The 19,182-nt window shown below is 38.3% G+C and overlaps 1 protein-coding gene across 2 annotated transcripts in view; it reads left to right on the top strand.

Moving 5' to 3' along the window:
* The window catches only part of heatr5b (HEAT repeat containing 5B), a 28,886-nt gene extending 11,354 nt beyond the window's left edge, over window positions 1–17,532 (top strand). For both annotated transcript variants that reach the window (XM_065249762.2, XM_065249760.2), the window contains 17 exons: window positions 16–205; window positions 724–893; window positions 1,252–1,399; window positions 1,750–1,929; window positions 2,981–3,241; window positions 4,233–4,414; window positions 7,260–7,328; window positions 7,520–7,699; window positions 7,777–8,002; window positions 8,169–8,396; window positions 8,477–8,604; window positions 8,704–8,848; window positions 10,627–10,887; window positions 11,273–11,503; window positions 11,599–11,741; window positions 12,837–13,050; window positions 13,393–17,532. In XM_065249762.2, coding sequence (XP_065105834.1) covers window positions 16–205; window positions 724–893; window positions 1,252–1,399; window positions 1,750–1,929; window positions 2,981–3,241; window positions 4,233–4,414; window positions 7,260–7,328; window positions 7,520–7,699; window positions 7,777–8,002; window positions 8,169–8,396; window positions 8,477–8,604; window positions 8,704–8,848; window positions 10,627–10,887; window positions 11,273–11,503; window positions 11,599–11,741; window positions 12,837–13,050; window positions 13,393–13,700 — 3,264 coding nt within the window. In that variant the 3' untranslated portion in view covers window positions 13,701–17,532. The remainder of the gene's footprint in view (window positions 1–15; window positions 206–723; window positions 894–1,251; window positions 1,400–1,749; window positions 1,930–2,980; window positions 3,242–4,232; window positions 4,415–7,259; window positions 7,329–7,519; window positions 7,700–7,776; window positions 8,003–8,168; window positions 8,397–8,476; window positions 8,605–8,703; window positions 8,849–10,626; window positions 10,888–11,272; window positions 11,504–11,598; window positions 11,742–12,836; window positions 13,051–13,392) is intronic.
* The last annotated feature ends 1,650 nt before the right edge of the window (window positions 17,533–19,182 follow it).

Here is a 19,182-nt window from a genome sequence, read left to right as displayed (position 1 = left end):
GTTTTCTTGTTTTAGACGTGGGCTCTGCATTCTCTGGCTCTCATTGTGGACTCCAGTGGGCCGATGTATCGTGGTTATGTGGAGCCCACCCTGTCTCTGGTGCTGACTTTACTGCTTACCGTCCCACCATCACACACGGAGGTCCATCAATGTCTGGGTCGGTGTCTCGGAGCGCTCATCACCACTGTGGGTCCAGAACTGCAAGGTAACCGGCTTGTAAGCAAAACTATCTTGTGTGTCCCGCTGTTTTTGATCATTTCAGTATCGGGGCAGCACAGTGGCTCAGTGAGTAGCACTGTCACCTCACAACAAGAAGGTCCCTGGGAAGGTCAGCTGGCCTTTCTGTGTGAAGTTTGCATGTTCACCCTGTGTCAGCGTTGGCTTTTACAAGCCAAAAACATGCAGATTAGGTGAATTGGTGATGCCAACGTGTATTAATGGATTAACCAGTTCTTATCATGAATATAGCTATAGATGTGGAAATGGCATTACAGAATCAACCTATTAAATTACTTCTGACATCCCTACCATCCACAGCAAAATCTCATTTGTCCATATGTGTGACAAACAATATAAAAGTTATGACATGCTGATGGGGATTATGTCACTTGATGTCACTTTGCTTTCGGCTGGAACAAACCCAAATTGTAAAACATTCAGGTTTAACTGTTGATTGTTTCTCCTGGATTTTTGGGTTTACTCAGTCTGGTTTATTTTCCTCAGGTAACAGTGGCACTATCTCTACGATCCGTTCGTCGTGTCTGGTGGGCTGTGCCATCATGCAGGATCATTCTGATTCGCTGGTTCAGGCTGCAGCTATCTCCTGTCTGCAGCAACTTCACATGTTTGCCCCGCGCCACGTCAACCTGTCCAGCCTGGTGCCCACCCTCTGTGTATGACATAACAATCATATCATTACACTACTATTTATATTGCATACATATAACATAATAAATCCAAACTTTATCATCCTTAGTGAAGTCACACTGTCCCTATTTGTAGAAATGTGCGCTTAACATATAATCATGCTGCTGCTTAAAGTTTTTCTTGTTAAAAAAGAATATGTTGCCACCATTTATAATTTCAGTCATTTAGACAAATGCTTTCAGATCAAAAGATTTTTAAGATCATGGAAACCTTCCAGTCACTTTTGTACATGAGTGTCTTGCACACACTATAGTAAATGAATATGCAAATGTGATACAACTCCATGCTTGTATTTACTAGTATGTTTCTTTTTGTTTTCTTCAGGTGCACCTGTGCAGTTCTCATCTGTTATTACGGCGAGCCGCTGTGGCGTGTCTCAGACAGTTAGCTCAGCGAGAGGCTGCAGAGGTGTGTGAATACGCCATGAGTCTGGCCAGGAGAGCTGGTGACAGCAAAGACAACTCGACTATCAGTATGTCAAATGTCTACATACAGTACATCTCTGCTTGTAATAACATTAATATTGAGAGAGACAGTCATGTGTCATTGCACACTTAATGTAACTTCTTGTGAGGTGTTAGTAATCACCCTGAACACCTTATGGTGCTTTTCCATTGCATAGTACCCCACGGTTTGGTTTAGTTTGCGTCGGATCAGCTTACTTTTGGGAGCTTTTCCATTGGGTCCAGTACATGGTACCTGGTAAATTTTTTTGGACCAAACCATGGGGTACTATGCAATGGAAAAGCACCATTAGAAACTACATAGCAGCACTGATGCATTGTTGTGGTGAATTTGTGTGTTTTTTTTTCTTTGTTTTAGATCTGAACATCACAGAGACCGGGTTAGAAGGGGTTCTGTTTGGAATGCTGGACCGTGAGACCGACAGGAAGTTGTGTTCGGACATTCACGATACATTGGGCCACATGCTCTCCTCCCTGGCTGTAGAGAAACTTCCTCATTGGCTAAAACTCTGCAAAGATGTGCTGGCGGCTACTACAGGTGACACATCTGTTGATTGGGTTTGCAGTCATGTTAAGTCATTTGTATAACCACGTTTTACTACAAATACCATGTTTACACTATGGTTTCTTTAGCAAAATAGGTTTAAAAAATGTCACAACATACACTTATACATTTATATAATTTACAAAATAATGGTCATATTTATATTTTGTGTGTAAGGCATGGTGGGCGGCGTCCTCTATTAACCAGCCGCCACTGAATTTTAGTAATGAAAGAAGAACTTTTTAATATATTTAGAATGTGTTGAATACTGACATGCGCGTGTCCTGATTGGCTGAGCAACAGAACGATGCATTGGGCACAATTATCAGGTCAGATTTTATAGGGGATTTTTTTTTAAGATGTAAAATCTATCTTTGGTGTCCTCAGAAAGCATATGTAAAGTTTCAGCTCAAGATACCCCACAGATCATTTATTATAGCATGTTCAAAATGCCCCTATTTGTGTGGGAGCAAAAACACGCTGTCTGTACCTTTAAATGCAAATGAGCTACAGCTCCTCCCTCCCTTACAAACAGACAGTGAGCGCTTTCAGTTAAAATAGATCTGATTAATTAATACAGTCTGATGCAATAGTATGTAGTGGACGGAGTACAACTCGCTGAGGGTGTAGACTATGGTATTGCAGGACTGTTAGTGGGCGAGGCTTTATCAGTGTGACCTCACATTGATAAGAGAATCAAAACAGCATGTCTAATGAGACTGCTTTGGTTTAATGGGAATTCAATGGGAATTTTTTTCCTCATTAGGTGGTTGAGTTCACACACTGCTAACATAGATTATATCCAAACCAATTATTTTCATAATAGGTGCCATTTAGGTGACTCCATAGCCGTTATACAGAGAATTGTCTCTATTCCTTCTATTAGATCTATTAGATATTGCAGTTGACCCAGTTAGTCCTATACACTTCTCCTAACATTTACCTAAACCTTACCTACATTAAACTGAGAATAAAAATGTGCATCCAACATCATATCCAAACTCAGCAGTGAACGCTGATCAAGCTTTTATTTAATGTGTTGCAGAGGTTGGTGGAGCCGTTACGTCTGATGGTAGACGAAAGGAAGAAGATGAAGACTCTGAGAAGAAGGATGAGATGGATGATGACATCATGTTTACGTCACTGGGTCAAGATGACAAGTCCAAACCTTCTGTGGCCCCTCGCTGGGTCACGCGTGTGTTTGCTGCCGACTGTTTGTGCCGCATCATTAATCTGTGTGAAAATGCAGATAAAGTCCACTTTGACTTGGCGGCCGCTCGTATTGCCAAGACTAAAAAGCCTGCAGGTAAAAGTCAAAGACTCACAGTAGTTACCAATATAAATGTGTTATCTTACATAATTTTTGTTGTGATTCCTGTTTGTTATCGGACATGTTACACTAGTTTATTTTTGTTCACTTAAACACTAAATTGACTTAATGGTTTAATTGGTAAAACAATGTTATACTTGAAATTAGGGCTGCTCGGTTATGGGCAAAACCATATTCACGATTATTTAACATGATTACTCTGTGGCTTTAAAAACCATTTATTTATTTAACCTTTTTATTAAGGAAGTGTTACAATTGGCTACATGTGTTAAAGCGGTGAGGCTTTTGAAGTGCCTTACAAGCACGTCGGTCCAGCAGCATGCAATTTATATTTTAATCCCACGATAATTGTTTTACCTCGATTATCTTGTTTTTGTCATCGTTTAAATTAAAAATGTTTATTAAAAATGATTAATTGCACAGCTCTACTTTAAATACTTTATCATTATAATAGTTGAAGCATTTAATTTAAATAAAAATGTATACATTTCTATAAATATCAAATGATAGATCAAAGCCTAGATTGGATTTTGTGATCATGAAAATAATTTTTTTCCATGTACCATAAGTGCCAATTTATGTTTCTACTGGGGTTTGTGCTCACTCCATAACACGCACTTGTAATACACCTTATTCAGTCCGCTGCCATGTTAATACCAAATTGAGGCTGTGAGAGATGGACGTCCACTTTAAAACTATTGTTTTGTATCAGGATGCTGGTCATTCAGCCATCAAAACACAGAAAATACATTCAATACATTTTATAAATGTATACAGGACAAAGAACCTCAGAAAAACGTGGATTGTTAAACTGAGAAGGGACATATGAGCTAACGTGAGATGAAAATAGTGCATTGTGTACGTTATATCTGTTTTGGATATTAGTCTGTTGGCTAATTTCTCATGCTGTAAGCATGTTTAGTTTTTGTTTGTGTAAGGTCTTGATCATGTTATGTTTTATCTCCAGGTGACTTTCTGGTGCTGCACTTGTGTGATCTGATTCGTATGGCCTTCATGGCTGCGACCGATCACAGTAACCAGCTGCGTATGGCCGGTCTACAGGCACTGGAGGACATCATTAAGAAGTTTGCCACTGTACCTGAACCTGAGTTTCCTGGTCATGTGATACTGGAGCAATACCAGGCCAATGTAAGTGCACTCACTTATAGAAATGCCATTCATTCATTCATTCATTATTTATTATTAATGCTGCACAATAATTCATTATGAGTACGAATGCAACAGTAATTTTGTTATGCAGTGGGTTATAAAACTCGATGTTAGGTGAGAAAACGTGTGAAAATGATGGCTCAGCTCACAATAGCACTTAGGTTTGAGGTTAAAAATAAGAATCCAGTATTTGGCAGTGTATTTACAAAACAATTAATGAAGAAGGGGAAAACAAAAAAAACATACTCTTATATAATATTTACATATACATTATTGACCATACAAATTATTAATTTGCGGCACTACTGTTGCACGTCAAATTTCTGGGTCGAACTTCTGGGTTTCATCTGGCTTTTTACTTTAAGATGCGTGTCATGCAATATCCACTTCTCGCCGCATGGTTGTAGTTTTTTTTACTAAATACTACAATAAATACGTGAAGAAGAACCACCGGAAGCGTTCGATATTTTGAGCTTTCAGTCCTGAGGTGTTTTTATTTTACAGCAACTGTTGGAAAATTTTTGTCACTTTTAACGGGTTGTTGTGCTTCCGCTAGACTTGGGGCACAACCGAAAGGTATGGTTGACAAACTATATGGGCCCTATTTTAACAATCTAAGCGCATTGTCTAAAGCGCACAGCGCAATGTCTAAATGGGCGTGTCCAAATCCACTTTTGCTAATTTAACGATGGAAAAAATGGTTTGTGCACTGAGCGCACGGTCGAAAAGGGTTGGTCCTATTTTTCTAATAAGTAATGGGAGTATTTTGGGTGTAACGTACAATAAACCAATGAGAGTCTCAGCTTTCATCCCCTTTAAAAGCAAGTTGCGCTGGCGCTATATCTAATGCCTGTTTAGATGACGGACTTTGTAAACTGAAAAACTAAGCGGAGGAAGAAGATCCCCAGTTTAAGATTAATGTTAAATAATTGTGTTGTTTTCACTTGTATTGAAATTGTTATTTTTTTATTAAAACCTTTTAAAACCCGTTTTCTTTTAGTCATGGAAGTAAAAAAGCAGGCTTTTAATTGCTTTAAATGGCTATCCAATATCATCAAAACATAATTTACAAGTATGTAAGAAAAGGTTTGTACTCTAAAAATACTTTATTTGTAACAAACAGGAGATAAAGAATTTACAAACGGCTCTCCTCACGTTTCAGCACTTGGACAGCATCATAAGTTTTTTAAGCATTACTTAAAAATGTTTCTCATCCCACCACATCCACAGGTACAGAGTCATCATATACAATAAATCCATGAGGTAGCATTTAATAAAAACATTTAAAAACAGATGCATTTGTTTAAAGCAAAGCATTTATTTACTTACCAGGCTACAGGTGAAGCAGCTCTTTATGCCTTCTAAAGTCTTATAATCGCTCCTCATTTATGTCCAAGAGACTCAATAAAAACCTTTACATTCAATCCTTTAATCTTTCATATTTAAAAGCGTTTTTGTGCTGCTGCGCATTCATGTATGTGATAAGCAAGCTCGCGTTGTCATCCCGTTTATAGGCACATTTTTCTAATGCGCTCTTTAAATAACAAAAAACATATTGCGCCATTGACTTTAGACTTTAGACCAGGTTTTTGTTGGTCAATGGCGTAGTCTATTTTAGTTGCCTCAAAATAGCAACGCGCCAACAATGCCCGAACACACCTCGTTTTCATGCCCAGAACGCCCATGGGCACAAAAGGGGGCGCAAATGCATTTGCTATTTAAACAACGTGGCTCTAAATGTAAAAATGATAATTGCGCAGGGTGGAAACTAGCAAAAGACTCTTGCATCGCACATTTCTCCGGGTCTAAGATAGAGCCCAAAATCTTTTATCTTGGTACTGACAATATTTCATCCAAACCTATGGAGGAGAAGGAATCGCGGATATTTGGTAATCACGTTTGTGGTAGATTAGCGAACCCTAATTCCAACTAAATGGTCCATTCCAACTAAAGCAGTAAATGTTCATGATTTAATTTGAAAGAACTAACAAAATTCTACCGTCTGTTAAAATTTCATGCAAATATCTGATGAAATGAGAAAGTTACAAGCAAAAACATGTGAATAAGCAGCAGCATTTTCGGTTGCACACCTTCCATTGACATCCATGTATAACTTTTTTCCTCTAATTTCTAATTTTAAAAATATCATAACTTTCTCAATCCTCAATGGATTTTTACAATCAGGGTCTCTTTGTAAATGGGAATATCTGCTCTGTCTAGTCATGTGATGCATTTTGAGCTTTGTATTTTTTTTCTCGTAATTATACCTACTTAATGTCCCTGATTTTGTGCTTTGGTTACTCCTCCCATTTTGGAGCATACCAACCATAGGTATTTAGTAGATATTTCAATATACATTATATATACATTTACATTATATACATGATCTACAACAACTGAGATTATCTGTTTCCAAAACAGCATAAATATTATCACTTGCCCCATCACACATCATGCTCTGGAGTGTATTATAGCTAGATACTTGCGAGTGCTCGGCTTTGGCACCGGCGTTGCACTTGCCATCTTAAAGAAATCTATGTGTTACATCATATCTGTTATGAAGAAACTTCATTGGCCTTGTGGCATTGTTAGTGTTTAGATTTTAATTAACATTTTGTCATAATTATGCAGCCGTATCATTCAGTCAATCATATGGTATGTTAAAGGTGGCAAAATTAAAAAGATCCTATGGGTTTCCCTTTGGTTTAACGAATCAGTGTTTTTTTTTATTCATTTCTATTAAATAGATGCTGTGATGTTGTGTAACATATCCGCTTAAAATGTGAAGAATATGTGCATTAATAATAAAGTTTTGTTTTTACAGGTAGGTGCGGCACTCCGACCGGCATTTTCAGCAGATACACCTTCAGACATCACAGCCAAAGCCTGTCAGGTGAATTTCAAGACATTCTGTAGTGACCAAAAATTAAACACCAGCGTATTCTGATCAGTTCAATATCCAGCTGCTCTCCTTTATGACTCAAACAGTCTGTCAAAGAGAAAAAATCCAAGAGAAAGAAAGCAGAGAAGTGTGCGAGCGTCAGGTCTTGATTTAAAAGTGACTTTTTGTATTTGTGTACATAGGTGTGCAGTGCCTGGATAGGAAGCGGTGTCGTCAGTGATCTCAACGACTTGCGTCGTGTCCACAACCTTTTAGTCTCCTCTCTGGACAAAGTTCAGGCTGGCAAAGGTCAGTCCAGTCAGCTTTACAGCGAGAGCGCCACCACCATGGAGAAGTTGGCTGTGCTGAAAGCATGGGCAGAGGTAAAGCAGAGGATGCTTGCTTGGCACAATCATTGCCGTCTATAAGACAAAACTTAGCTCACGCTCTCTGTTGTTAGGTGTTTGTAGTGGCTATGAATATAAAGAAGGAGTCTCAGTCCAGGACGGCCTGTGAGGAGGATGAGGAAGAGGAGGAAAGAGATGAAGATGTTCTCCCTCCAGACAGTCTGATGACATTAGTTGAGCCCGAGCTGCCGTCTCTCAGTCGTCTGTGGCTGGCCGTGTTGAGAGATTATGCGCTGCTAACCCTGCCTGCCGAATTCTCCAGCCAGCTGCCACCTGAAGGTAATTAACTGAGTTCACCGGGTAAATCCAGACTTAACTCATTTCACCTAATCTAAATTCGCGATCAGTCACACCTGCTTATTCCTGTCCTTGTAACGTAAAGTTTTGAATTATTGTTTTAAGTTGTTGAATAGAACGTAATATCATTTATTGATTTAAATCACAGGAGGTGCCTTTTACACCCCAGAGACTATAGATATGGCACGTCTTCATTATCGTAACTCATGGGCACCTATCCTGCACGCTGAGGCATTGTGGCTCAGTAGCACAGGTTTCGGGACAGTTGAAGAGACCGCAGAGATCAAGGGTGGACCCATCAAAGGGCCCGTAGTGACTCCAGCACCCTGCAAAAACCCGGAGGACCTTGTGAAGGACAAACTGCACCTTCTTCTAGGTAACCCATCTGCTTCACCTCGATTTATGATTTTTATTCAGTCGTGTTAATGTCGAGACTCTGACTTTCTTGTTTTTCAGGTATCAGCATTGAATTTTTGTGTTTTCCTCGTGCCGAGGAGCCCATTGAAGATGTGATGTCATGTCTGCGTGCTCTGTGCACACTGCTCGACTCACCCAGCGCTCGCACACACATCGCAGAGGACCAGGTCGGTGTCATTAAACATACGTCTTCTTTCTTTATCTCTTTGTTTTCAGTACATAAATAAACAGTAAATCGTTTGGTCACATGGCTTGTTTGTTTGCAGTTGTTGGCTGTGGAGTTGTTGAATGTGCTTCATCGGCTGTTGTTAACACGTGACCCGCCCAGTGTACAGCTGCAGGTGATCGCAGTCGTACAGAAAAGCATCCATGCGGCCCAAGAGCACTTGGAGCGCATGAAGAGCAGCAAGAGTGAGTTTAACCCATGATAATAGGATCATTTGCATTTTAAGTTACTTTTCTACGACCATTCTGATTTTACTTCAAAGATGATTTTACACAGTTTCTGCCAAATTCATGTTACTCTTGAGTACCTATAGAGTAGTATTGCATCCTTCATATCTCAGAAGAGTCTTTAGTTTTTATCAGATTTATTAAAGGTAAATTCAAGCAGTTTCAACTCATGATCAGGATCTTTTATCGCTGAGACCGCTCCATCTGCAAATCCAGCTTTGAACTGGACCTTGTTTATAAATCATTCATCAACGAAACTCCGGGAACAAACAGGCACACTTGCACAACTTCGTTGCTGCCCTGGAAAAACAAACCGCATCCACTGTTTCTTAGTTGTGTTCTTTGGGAATCTGAACAAGGTTATATTTCCCTCACAACCAAACGCACAGACTTCTTCTGTGATTTTGTGATTTAAAGCAAAACAGCAAATCTTTCTCTGTGCATTTAAATCGATTTAAATGGATTAATTAGTACTCCACCTCCCATGTGACATCAACAACTACATGAAGAGTTTGGTTCCAAAATGCAATAAACGCCATTTTTGAAAAAAATAAGTTACTGCCAAAATCAGTATTGTATCAGGTCAGTATGTAAAAGTAAATTCTTAATTTTATGCAAAATCCAATATCCGCCGTGTTATTCTGTCATCTTTTCTCCCTTTTTTCCCAAAACGCGATAAACGCCACTCCTCCTTTTCTACAGAATGCAATAAATCCGCTCCACAAATTACAGCGCACCATTCCACGCATTGTAAACAAACAATGGTGGCGCGTTAAGTACACAGAGTCCTAGTTTTCCTCATCTACTTTGTACTTCATGATCAACAAACAAACAAAAAATAATAATACTTTAATAGCATTGATAAACCTGTGGTGGTTTTTGTGACGGGAAAGAAACGTAAGCCATCAACATCTAATAATTTACGTGAGAGGCACTCGCTTGTTCTCCCGACAGCATCTAACTCGTGCTAAAACATTGACCCCAGGGGATCTTATGAAAAACTTTCCATAATTTTACTCAAAGTCAACGAGAATCACAGCTGATCGCTGTGAAAAATGTTAAGCGACTACGTCAAGTATAACCGCGCAGCAATGACAGTGTTCCTAATATGACAAAGTAAGTGTTTGATTAATGACATTAATGTTTATTTTTTAATCCGTGTGTACAACTGTTCAACTAAATGAATATAAAATGGCAAAAATGAATGCACATTTATACATTGATTGAATAGATTCATAGAATTTTGAAAAAAAACTTGTCATGGATTTGTTGCATTTTGTGGAAAAATAATCAGTTTTTATAATAAATCTTTGAAAATCAAGTTATGGATTTGAATTTTTTATGTTTTTATAACCTAAAGATGCTATGTGAAAGTTTGTAACAGAAAATAGTGTTTTTCATCTTGTCACTTTCTTGGTATAGAAAACACGTTTTTACCGAAATTTGTCAAAATTGATTTATTGCGTTTAGGAACCAAACTCTTCATATTGTTGAACAATCATGGTTTAAACGATGAATGTGAGCAGTTACAATGTAATACATCCAGATTTTTTACTTCATTATTTGTAGTGATTCTAATGTGGTTTTGTGATTTTTATATATATATTTTTTATTAATACTGTTTTAAAGACGATGCCAAACTCGTGACGCTAAAATAAATACTTCAGAAATGAGTAACTGACGTTAAATCTAATTAAAAGTGTAATCTTCATCTGTGCTGATGTGTGTTTGGACAGCTGTAGAGGAGGCTGGAGAGCAGGTGTCAGTGCTCGGTGAAGGTGGTGACACCGGTGAACTTCTTCCAGGAAAATCTCTGGTGTTTGCTGCTATGGAGCTGCTGGTTTTTATCTTGGTGCGTCACCTGCCTCAGCTGAAGGAGAAGGATAGTGATGATGTCAGACCGTCCATCTGTCTAAATCTTTCTGATGACAGCAATCGACTGGTGGCTGCTACAGTCACAGCTCTGGCTGAGTTACCTTCACTCTGTTCACCTGCAGGTACAAACAAACCCTCGCTCACTTCTAGTCTTCATCACGGTCATGTGTGTCGTATGCATTACAATCATGCATTTCATCCAAAGCAACCTACAGGTGTCAGGTCAAAAGCTCATAATGATGGAGTAGTCTGTGTGTCCATTACTATTACTCAGCATAATAAACTTATGCTTTGCATCTCATCAGAAAGTCAAACGGCAATATTTAGTTCATCATCACAACATTCATTTTTTATTCACCTGAACACAAAAATGCATTGAAAACAAGTAATCGTTCTTTTTCAGTCAATTTAATATTTTTATGTAGTGTATGTCATGCATTTCAGATGTCATGCATATTCTTCAGTTTTTGTATCACATGTTTATAATATGAGATTTTATTGTTATAGGAAGTATGACCATCCTGCCCACGATCCTGTTTCTCATCACTGGTGTCCTACGAGAGACGGCAGTAAAAACATCAGATAACTCTGTCTCGGTCCCTGTATCCGCAGTTTTGCAGGGCATTAAAATCATCTTGAGTTCTCCAGCGGCGGCGGCGCGTCATCAGAAGAATCAGAAGCACTGGAGCTCTCTCATCAGGAGTAGTTTAGCCACAATACTGGAGTACTCACAGCCTGGTCAGATGATATACTGTGATCCCTTTATCTGAAATCTTTCACTCTTTATGATCTGATCTGATCTGATCTGTTGTGATGTGATCTTTCTGTTGTAGGATCCAGTGTAGATGAAGTGAGTCTGTTGACAGCGGTTACTCTGTTTTTACTGTCAGCCAGCAGTGAGCTGGTCGGGGTCTCTGTTCTGCAGAAGGGCTGTATTGATCGCTTCAGACATGGACTTAATTCCTCTGATCCCTGGGTAAGTTACACCAGAATTAAGTTCAATTCAGATTGATTTCTATAGCACTTTTCACAATTTTACCTATACAGCTGCTTTGCTACAGAGTAGTACAGGCAAATATATATAAAAAAAACTATTTAAATATATCCACACTATTCCTACGCCCCATAACGCTTTGCACGAATTATGGGTGCGACTTCCGGCACGTACTGTCACTGAACCGGAGCCGGCGTTTTTTTTATGATGATTATGGTCATAATTTCATGTATGAGCCAGTGTGAGGATGAAATTAAGAAGTGTCCTGATACATCAAATATAGATATTTTTAATCGTTTCATGTTGTTCCTCAGGGGTGAAGGGTCTTCAATGTGCAAATATAAAAGCACAGAGAAATATCAGTTATTTAAACAAACCATAATAAACATATTAAACTACTATTACATGTTTTTATTATTGTTTTCGTTTTATCGAAATCTTATTATGCAGTAGATAAGACATGAGCTTATGAAATTATTTGCTTATTTAAAAATAATAATTTAAAACATAAAAAAGTAACGTTACAAACACATCACAAACTACACTAGTCAACATTTGAAGTGGATCAAATCCTTTTCTAAAAGTTTTCTTAAAACCAATATCCAATACCCGTTCTTGTTTTAGGACAAATTTGATGAATGTTTTTGATCCACTTCAAATGTTGACTACTATATTATAAACATTAACTAATAAACAGTTTATGTCGTAGGCTATATATTCTGTACTGTAATCTCATTTTTGCAATAATATATAGCAGAATAAATAAATCAGCATATTTTTATCAGCAGAATATGTTGTTTTTGAATAATTATTTTCACTGTCAGTTTCAATGAAAGGTTTTACTGGATGGATGTGTGGATAATAGATGCACGTGCGCAACATAAACATTCAGTTCTTGTGCGTGTATTATAGTTAAAACAAATGTTTCAGAATAAAGCATTTACAGACCCGTGGTATAAAGTGAAATTCTATAAGAAATATTACTTTATAAATAAGAAAATTTAAGTAAAAACCATTGACTCAATGTTAATCTGTCTTTAATGTTTGTGATGTATTTATTTGTGTGTGATTATACAGACTCAGGCTCGCTGTTATCAGCTCCTGCTGTCAGTGTTTCAGCACTCGTGCCGCAGTCTCTCTGTGCCGTATATCCACACATTAGCACCAGTGCTTGTGGAGAAACTCAAGGCCATCGAGCACAGACGACCATCCACACCCGCTGAACTTCAGGCTGTACAGGAAGGGGTTAAAGTGTTGGAGAGCCTCGTGGCCATGGGAGACGATAAAAACCGTAAGTTGTTACTAGACCATATTGACGATCGGGTGATAATGGCGAAATGTTTGGATAAGAGCTTTATAAAAGTATACATGTGACATTTTCATTTGCTTCTGACTTATTGCTGACAGTTAATGTTAATTATTGCAATATTGTAATAAAACTAAATATAGAAACATTTCAGACGGAGAGTTTCTCTTGACTTTAAAACCACTCAAACTGAATTGAACACTTCTCATTGGTGACCACTGGGTGTTTAACTGTGGCAGTTTTAGATATTTCCATATATTTTTAACTAATCAGTTTGCCTTGACCATCCAGCTTCCTCGTCTGACTCTGTTATTTCATCTGTGACAGGAGTGCAGTTATTGGCTCTGCTGGTCCCGACTCTGGTTTCATATCTGTTAGATGAGACGGCTTTCTCTTCAGCGTCCGTCAGCTCTAAGGGTCTGCATGAGTTTGCTCTTCAGAACCTCATGCACATAGGACCGCTGTACCCAGAAGCCTTCAAGACTGTGATCGGAGCGGCACCAGAGCTGAAGATTCGTCTGGAGAGTGCCATCAGATCCAGACAAGCCAACAGTAAAGCCAAGGCCACAAGCAGACAGTCTCAGCAGAGCGTACAGGCCACGCCCACCATCAAACTCAAAACCAGCTTCTTCTAGATCTTTCATTAAACGTCCCGACACGGTGTGACGCCTGGATGTTGGCTTATTTATTCAGTCTGACACACAAATAAAGTCAAATATGTTACAGTGAAATGGTGATGAAGACTTTATGGTCTGGTTAAACGTTGTTGTTGTTGTTGTTAAACAGTGCGTGCTGTTTGTAATCTCATTGTTTTAAATCACACCGTCTGTCACTAACAGTCAATGAATGACATCCTTCACATAACACAGACAGACAGATGGCTGAATATTCCCAATAGCACATTCCTAAATGTTTTTATGATCTGTTTATTTAGATCGAGTTGAATGAATACTTCTGTTTTTTTTCTCTTATTTCTTTTACTATCTAGTTTTAATTCACTCTTTTATTCTCCACAACACATAAGTCAAGTGGTTACAGTCTTCATGTATTTATAATTGTGAGTTTGTATGTACAGTATGAGGGCCAGTACAATGTGGTTTTAATTGTCAGACTGTAATGTTTTCCTTTTGCCTGCTATTCTTAAATTAAAATTGTATGAACGATAAACATCTGGAAATAATGTCAATATTTCACGACTGACAGGACTTGAATTGAAGAGCTACACAGTCATGCAGTGTACAAAATGTTTTTTTCTGCATCTAATTTCTAACACTACGACTAAATTGGTATTTGCAAATAATATTACCATGTATGCCAGATTGTTTAATAATACCATGCAAATCGATTAAGGATCCCTTATTGTTTATTACGAGTTTGATTTCAGCTTCTTAGTTTATGTTTTTCTCCTTAAATTAGCATCCTGACTAGATGTACAAACCATTAAACCCTTTAGGACATATTGCCCATAGACAAGTGCTTTGGAAGAATTTATGGTATTGTTTATTAGTAAATCATATATGAAACCGTGAATATAGCAATATTGATTGAGTGCAGAAATGCACATATGAGAACTGCTTTATATCTATATAAAGGGAACTGCACGTGTAACCTCCCCTCAGTGATCATCTTGTTTAACAAACTCTGTGAATCTCTGTGAAAGTCGATGTTTCAGAGACCCAGGGTTATGAACAGCAACTTGATATCAACTTGGTTCAAAATCCACCTTTAGGAGGTATGGACAGCTCTTACAGTAAGGGCTGCTAAAACCAGAGGATGGTGATTCTTGATATGTCACAAAGCCTCCCAGAAGAGCACCCCTAAAACAGTGTCCTGTCCTGGGAACATTAAACCAGTAGTATGTGACAAATAAAGAATGAAATGCCCACTTTGCAGTGGCACAAATGTCCTGTAATGATACTCCTCTAAACAACCATGAACCCCTGTACTGAGAGATTCATATTACCTGTTGACCAACAGGTGTCGCTGTTGTTATGAAGTGATCAGGTTTTGTTTACAATGATGCAACGTTTTATGTCAATAGACCAAAAGATGGTTGAGGTGCAGCCACAGATTTTTTTTGGCATCTTATTTCTTGTTGCATCATTTGAGAAGTGTTTGGTCTCTCTAACAGATCTTAACTTTCTGTCTGTGTTTTTGAACCAGACACATGAGCATACTTTTGTTTACAACTAAGTTTAAAAACATTCTAAAAGTTTTTAACTAAGTTTTATACATATATAAAAACATAAAGGATAAAACATTTTTTATATCTCTTGTTGAGTATATGCTGCTGTGATAAAACTCTGCGTTTCCCCTCGACTCATGACTGTGATTACATAAACAACAACAACAATTTATTTCATTAAAATGTTACATTTATTTCATTTACATTAAAACCTTTCAAGTACAAAAAATTGTAAAGAAAAAAAAACTTGGCATTACATTAAAAAAGTTTCCTAACAGATTACTTTAATGTAATTATCAGCTTATTGCTGGTCAGCTGATTTCATTATCGCTTGCTTTACTTTTTATCATCCTCAATTAAATTAGTTTAAGATTTTATTGAGATCACATTTCTTGCGAGGTTGACATCAGTTCACAAAGGTCCTTTTTTAGGTTTAAATATAATCCATTTCAAAGACTGGCAGAGAACTTAACTTTTAAAGTCACAGATGACTAAGAATGAACACATGTAAGATCTTTTTACTTTACATTCAGTCAGCAGTTGATCATATCTTGGAAATGTAAGATGATTTTAATAAAGGCAGTGTATGTACTGTCCAGTATAGATGCGTTGTACGTATGCATGACCTGTCCAGTATAGATGGGTTGTACGTTTATATGTACTGTCTAGTATAGATGCGTTGTACGTATGTACTGTCCAGTATAGATGCATTGTACGTATATATGTACTGTCTAGTATAGATGGGTTGTACGTATGTACTGTCCAGTATAGATGCATTGTACGTATATATGTACTGTCTAGTATAGATGGGTTGTACGTATGTACTGTCCAGTATAGATGCATTGTACTTATATATGTACTGTCCAGTATAGATGGGTTGTACGTATGTACTGTCCAGTATAGATGCATTGTACTTATATATGTACTGTCCAGTATAGATGTGTTGTACGTATGTACTGTCCAGTATATTGTTAGATACAGGATCACAGTATGGTTTGGTAATCTTTAAGTGAAGCTTAAATCTAAGTTGACCTGATATTGACAGCATCAAAAATTGTCGGCCATGAAAGAGATTGTAACCTCCAAGATTTATATGAGGAATGTATTCTTAACCAGGTTGAAAAGATCATTGGCAATTAGATTCATTTTTTGCACTCACAATATGAAACTGCATCCCTCTGGCAGAAGATACAGAGTCCCGAGGTGCAAGCTAAATCGATACAAGAACTCCTTTATATCAGTATCTGTGCACCTGTTTAACAAATAAGTATCTTTTTTTATTTTATCTCTTATATTGTTTTTTATCCTTTACTTGTTTATTGTATGTAGATTGTATGTAAGTCATGCAGCAATTTGTAGTCCAAAAAAATTCCTCTCGAGGACAATAAAGCATACTACTATAAATCGGTTGTATGAATGTATGTACTCTCCAGTATAGATGGGATGGACGTATGTATGTACTGTCCAGTATAGATGTGTTATATGTATGAACTATCTGATATAGATTTAGTGTACTCTCCAGTATAGATGCATTGTACAGATGTATGTATTTTCCAGTATAGATGCGTTGTATGTATGTACTGTCCAGTATAGATGCACTGTATGTATGTACTGTCCAGTATAGATGCGTTGTATGTATGTACTGTCCAGTATAGATGGGTTGTATGTACTGTGCAGTATAGATGCGTTGTACATATGTATGTACTGTCCAGTATAGATGCGTTGTATGTATGTACTGTCCAGTATAGATGCACTGTATGTATGTACTGTCCAGTATAGATGCGTTGTATGTATGTACTGTCCAGTATAGATGGGTTGTATGTACTGTGCAGTATAGATGCGTTGTACTGTAGTGGAGGACTTTTATTATGCTTTTATTTTCATATTATTATGTTTTATTTTTCATCCTATTTTTCATTTTTTAATAACAATCTGAAGCTCACAAATTGTGATTCATATGGAGATCATGTTTTTCTGCTAACGTACAGAATTATGCTCTTTCTGTCTTTTCAGCAAGTACAATGTCCAAGGAAGGACTTAAACATCATGTACCAGCATGTACTGTCCTTTATGATTATGTTTAACGGTCTTTGCTCTTAATCACTGACAACTGAAGGCTATCTTCTAAATGACGTAGAAACGGATGATTGTACGTGTTTCAGCATCTTACTATAAATGTGTCTTCAACCTTGTGATCGGGGCTCTTAGGTTTTTAAACTTCTTGCACCATGGGGGTGAGAGCCTATTCTGCAGAATATATAAAATTCAGACAAAGAAAATTCTGTCGACAGTGTGTCTGTGTGATCCTTGACTTTGACTCTTAGTGAGTATTATTTGATGCGGCTAAAATTCCACGACAATAATGGCGACGAGGATGCGGATTCCACAGCTGTAGACTCCAGGTTTGGGAGAGACTGACTGATCACCCCTGAGACAAGAGGTCTCGGGCTCCGTACCCCAGGCCTAAGGGAAGGGAGAGTCTCAACCATTTCTGAAGTCAAAGCTGACGGAATCTGGAAAAGAACCGTTGTGGTGGCATCTGAATAGATAATACGGTAAGCGTTATTTCGTTCGTGACCATGGGTCAGGGTAATTCGAAAGGGAGTACAAAGTCAATGGATCTGGAAAATGGCGTGTATGCTCGAGTGATCGAGTGATCAAATCAAAGGGCACGGGGGCGTTGGAAAGCGTAAAATCTGGGAGAAAAGGTATGATTTTCCTCCTAAAGGAACACTGAGTGTAAAAGCACTCACTTTATTAAGGGAAAAGATCATTGCGGATGGCAGAGAAATGAGAGCACAGAGTAAGATAAGAACCAAGGACGAACTGACTCAGACTAAGTCAGAGCTAAACATTAAGCAAATGTTTTTCCTACATCAGATTCATTACATGATGAACCTAACTTTCTGTTTTTTTTCCTCCTCCATATGCACCTGCACGTACCCCACCTGGGGTACATTTCTCTTATACAAAGGTACCTCTTCTAGACGGTGATCTCCAACCCCCTCCAAGAAGACTCCCACAACCACCCGCACAAGAAGCATTACCAAAAATACCAACTGCACCCCCGCCACCGCCAGCACAAGAACTATCACCTGGGCTAAACCCACCAATCCTCCTCGACAGCATCTTGGAAGAGGAAGAGGAGGAAGTCCAGATAAAAACATCAACACCGGAGAGGTAACATCCTGGGAATCCTACCTAAAAGCAAATGTTCCTCGGGGAACTTCAACCTGTAATTTCAACAAAGGTGAAGCAAACCTGCATCAGATGGGAATCAGGAAAGCTGAGTGAGGTCATTACACATTCTCTACATGCTGAACGCCTGCATGAAGAAAAACGAAAGCAGCAGAGAAAGGCAAATCAACAACTATCTTCAGCTTTTGTCAAGATAAGCGAATGGGGCCAGCAACGACATAATCAGCACAGTTTCCCTTCACAAGGACAATGTTTCCAGGAGAACTGGCAACAAAGAGAAAGAGAGAAAAAGAGCGAAAGCAGTGGCAAGAAAATCAGAGAGAGAAGATTTGCTGGTATTGCGGACAGAAAGAACACTTGAAAAACCAATGTTTTCATTTCCTAAATTCTCCAGAGCAACCAGAATCCCAGGCGGACGCGGGAAACTTTGCGGGGTGTAAAGAAAAAGGGGACTGAAGCCAGGAGGGGGAAAGAGAGAATCGGACGGAAGGGGGTAAGTCCAATCTTGTTTTTTCTGCGGTTCAAATGCCATATTATCTGCTTGCTGATTCTGTTTTTTCTGATGTGTGTGAAAGGGAAAGAAACGCTCTATGCAATGAAGAACTTGCTTTGCTTGATGTTTAATCGAGAGGCATACTTTAAACTGCCTCTCGAAGAAATAATGGTTGAGGGACAGGTATTGTTATTTATGGTGGACTCTGGTGCGACTAACTCTGTCAAACGCAAAGATGAAT

This window comes from Paramisgurnus dabryanus, chromosome 20 (genome assembly GCF_030506205.2).
Source record: "Paramisgurnus dabryanus chromosome 20, PD_genome_1.1, whole genome shotgun sequence".
NCBI lineage: Eukaryota > Metazoa > Chordata > Actinopteri > Cypriniformes > Cobitidae > Paramisgurnus > Paramisgurnus dabryanus.
This window is presented reverse-complemented; position numbering and strand designations above follow the sequence as displayed.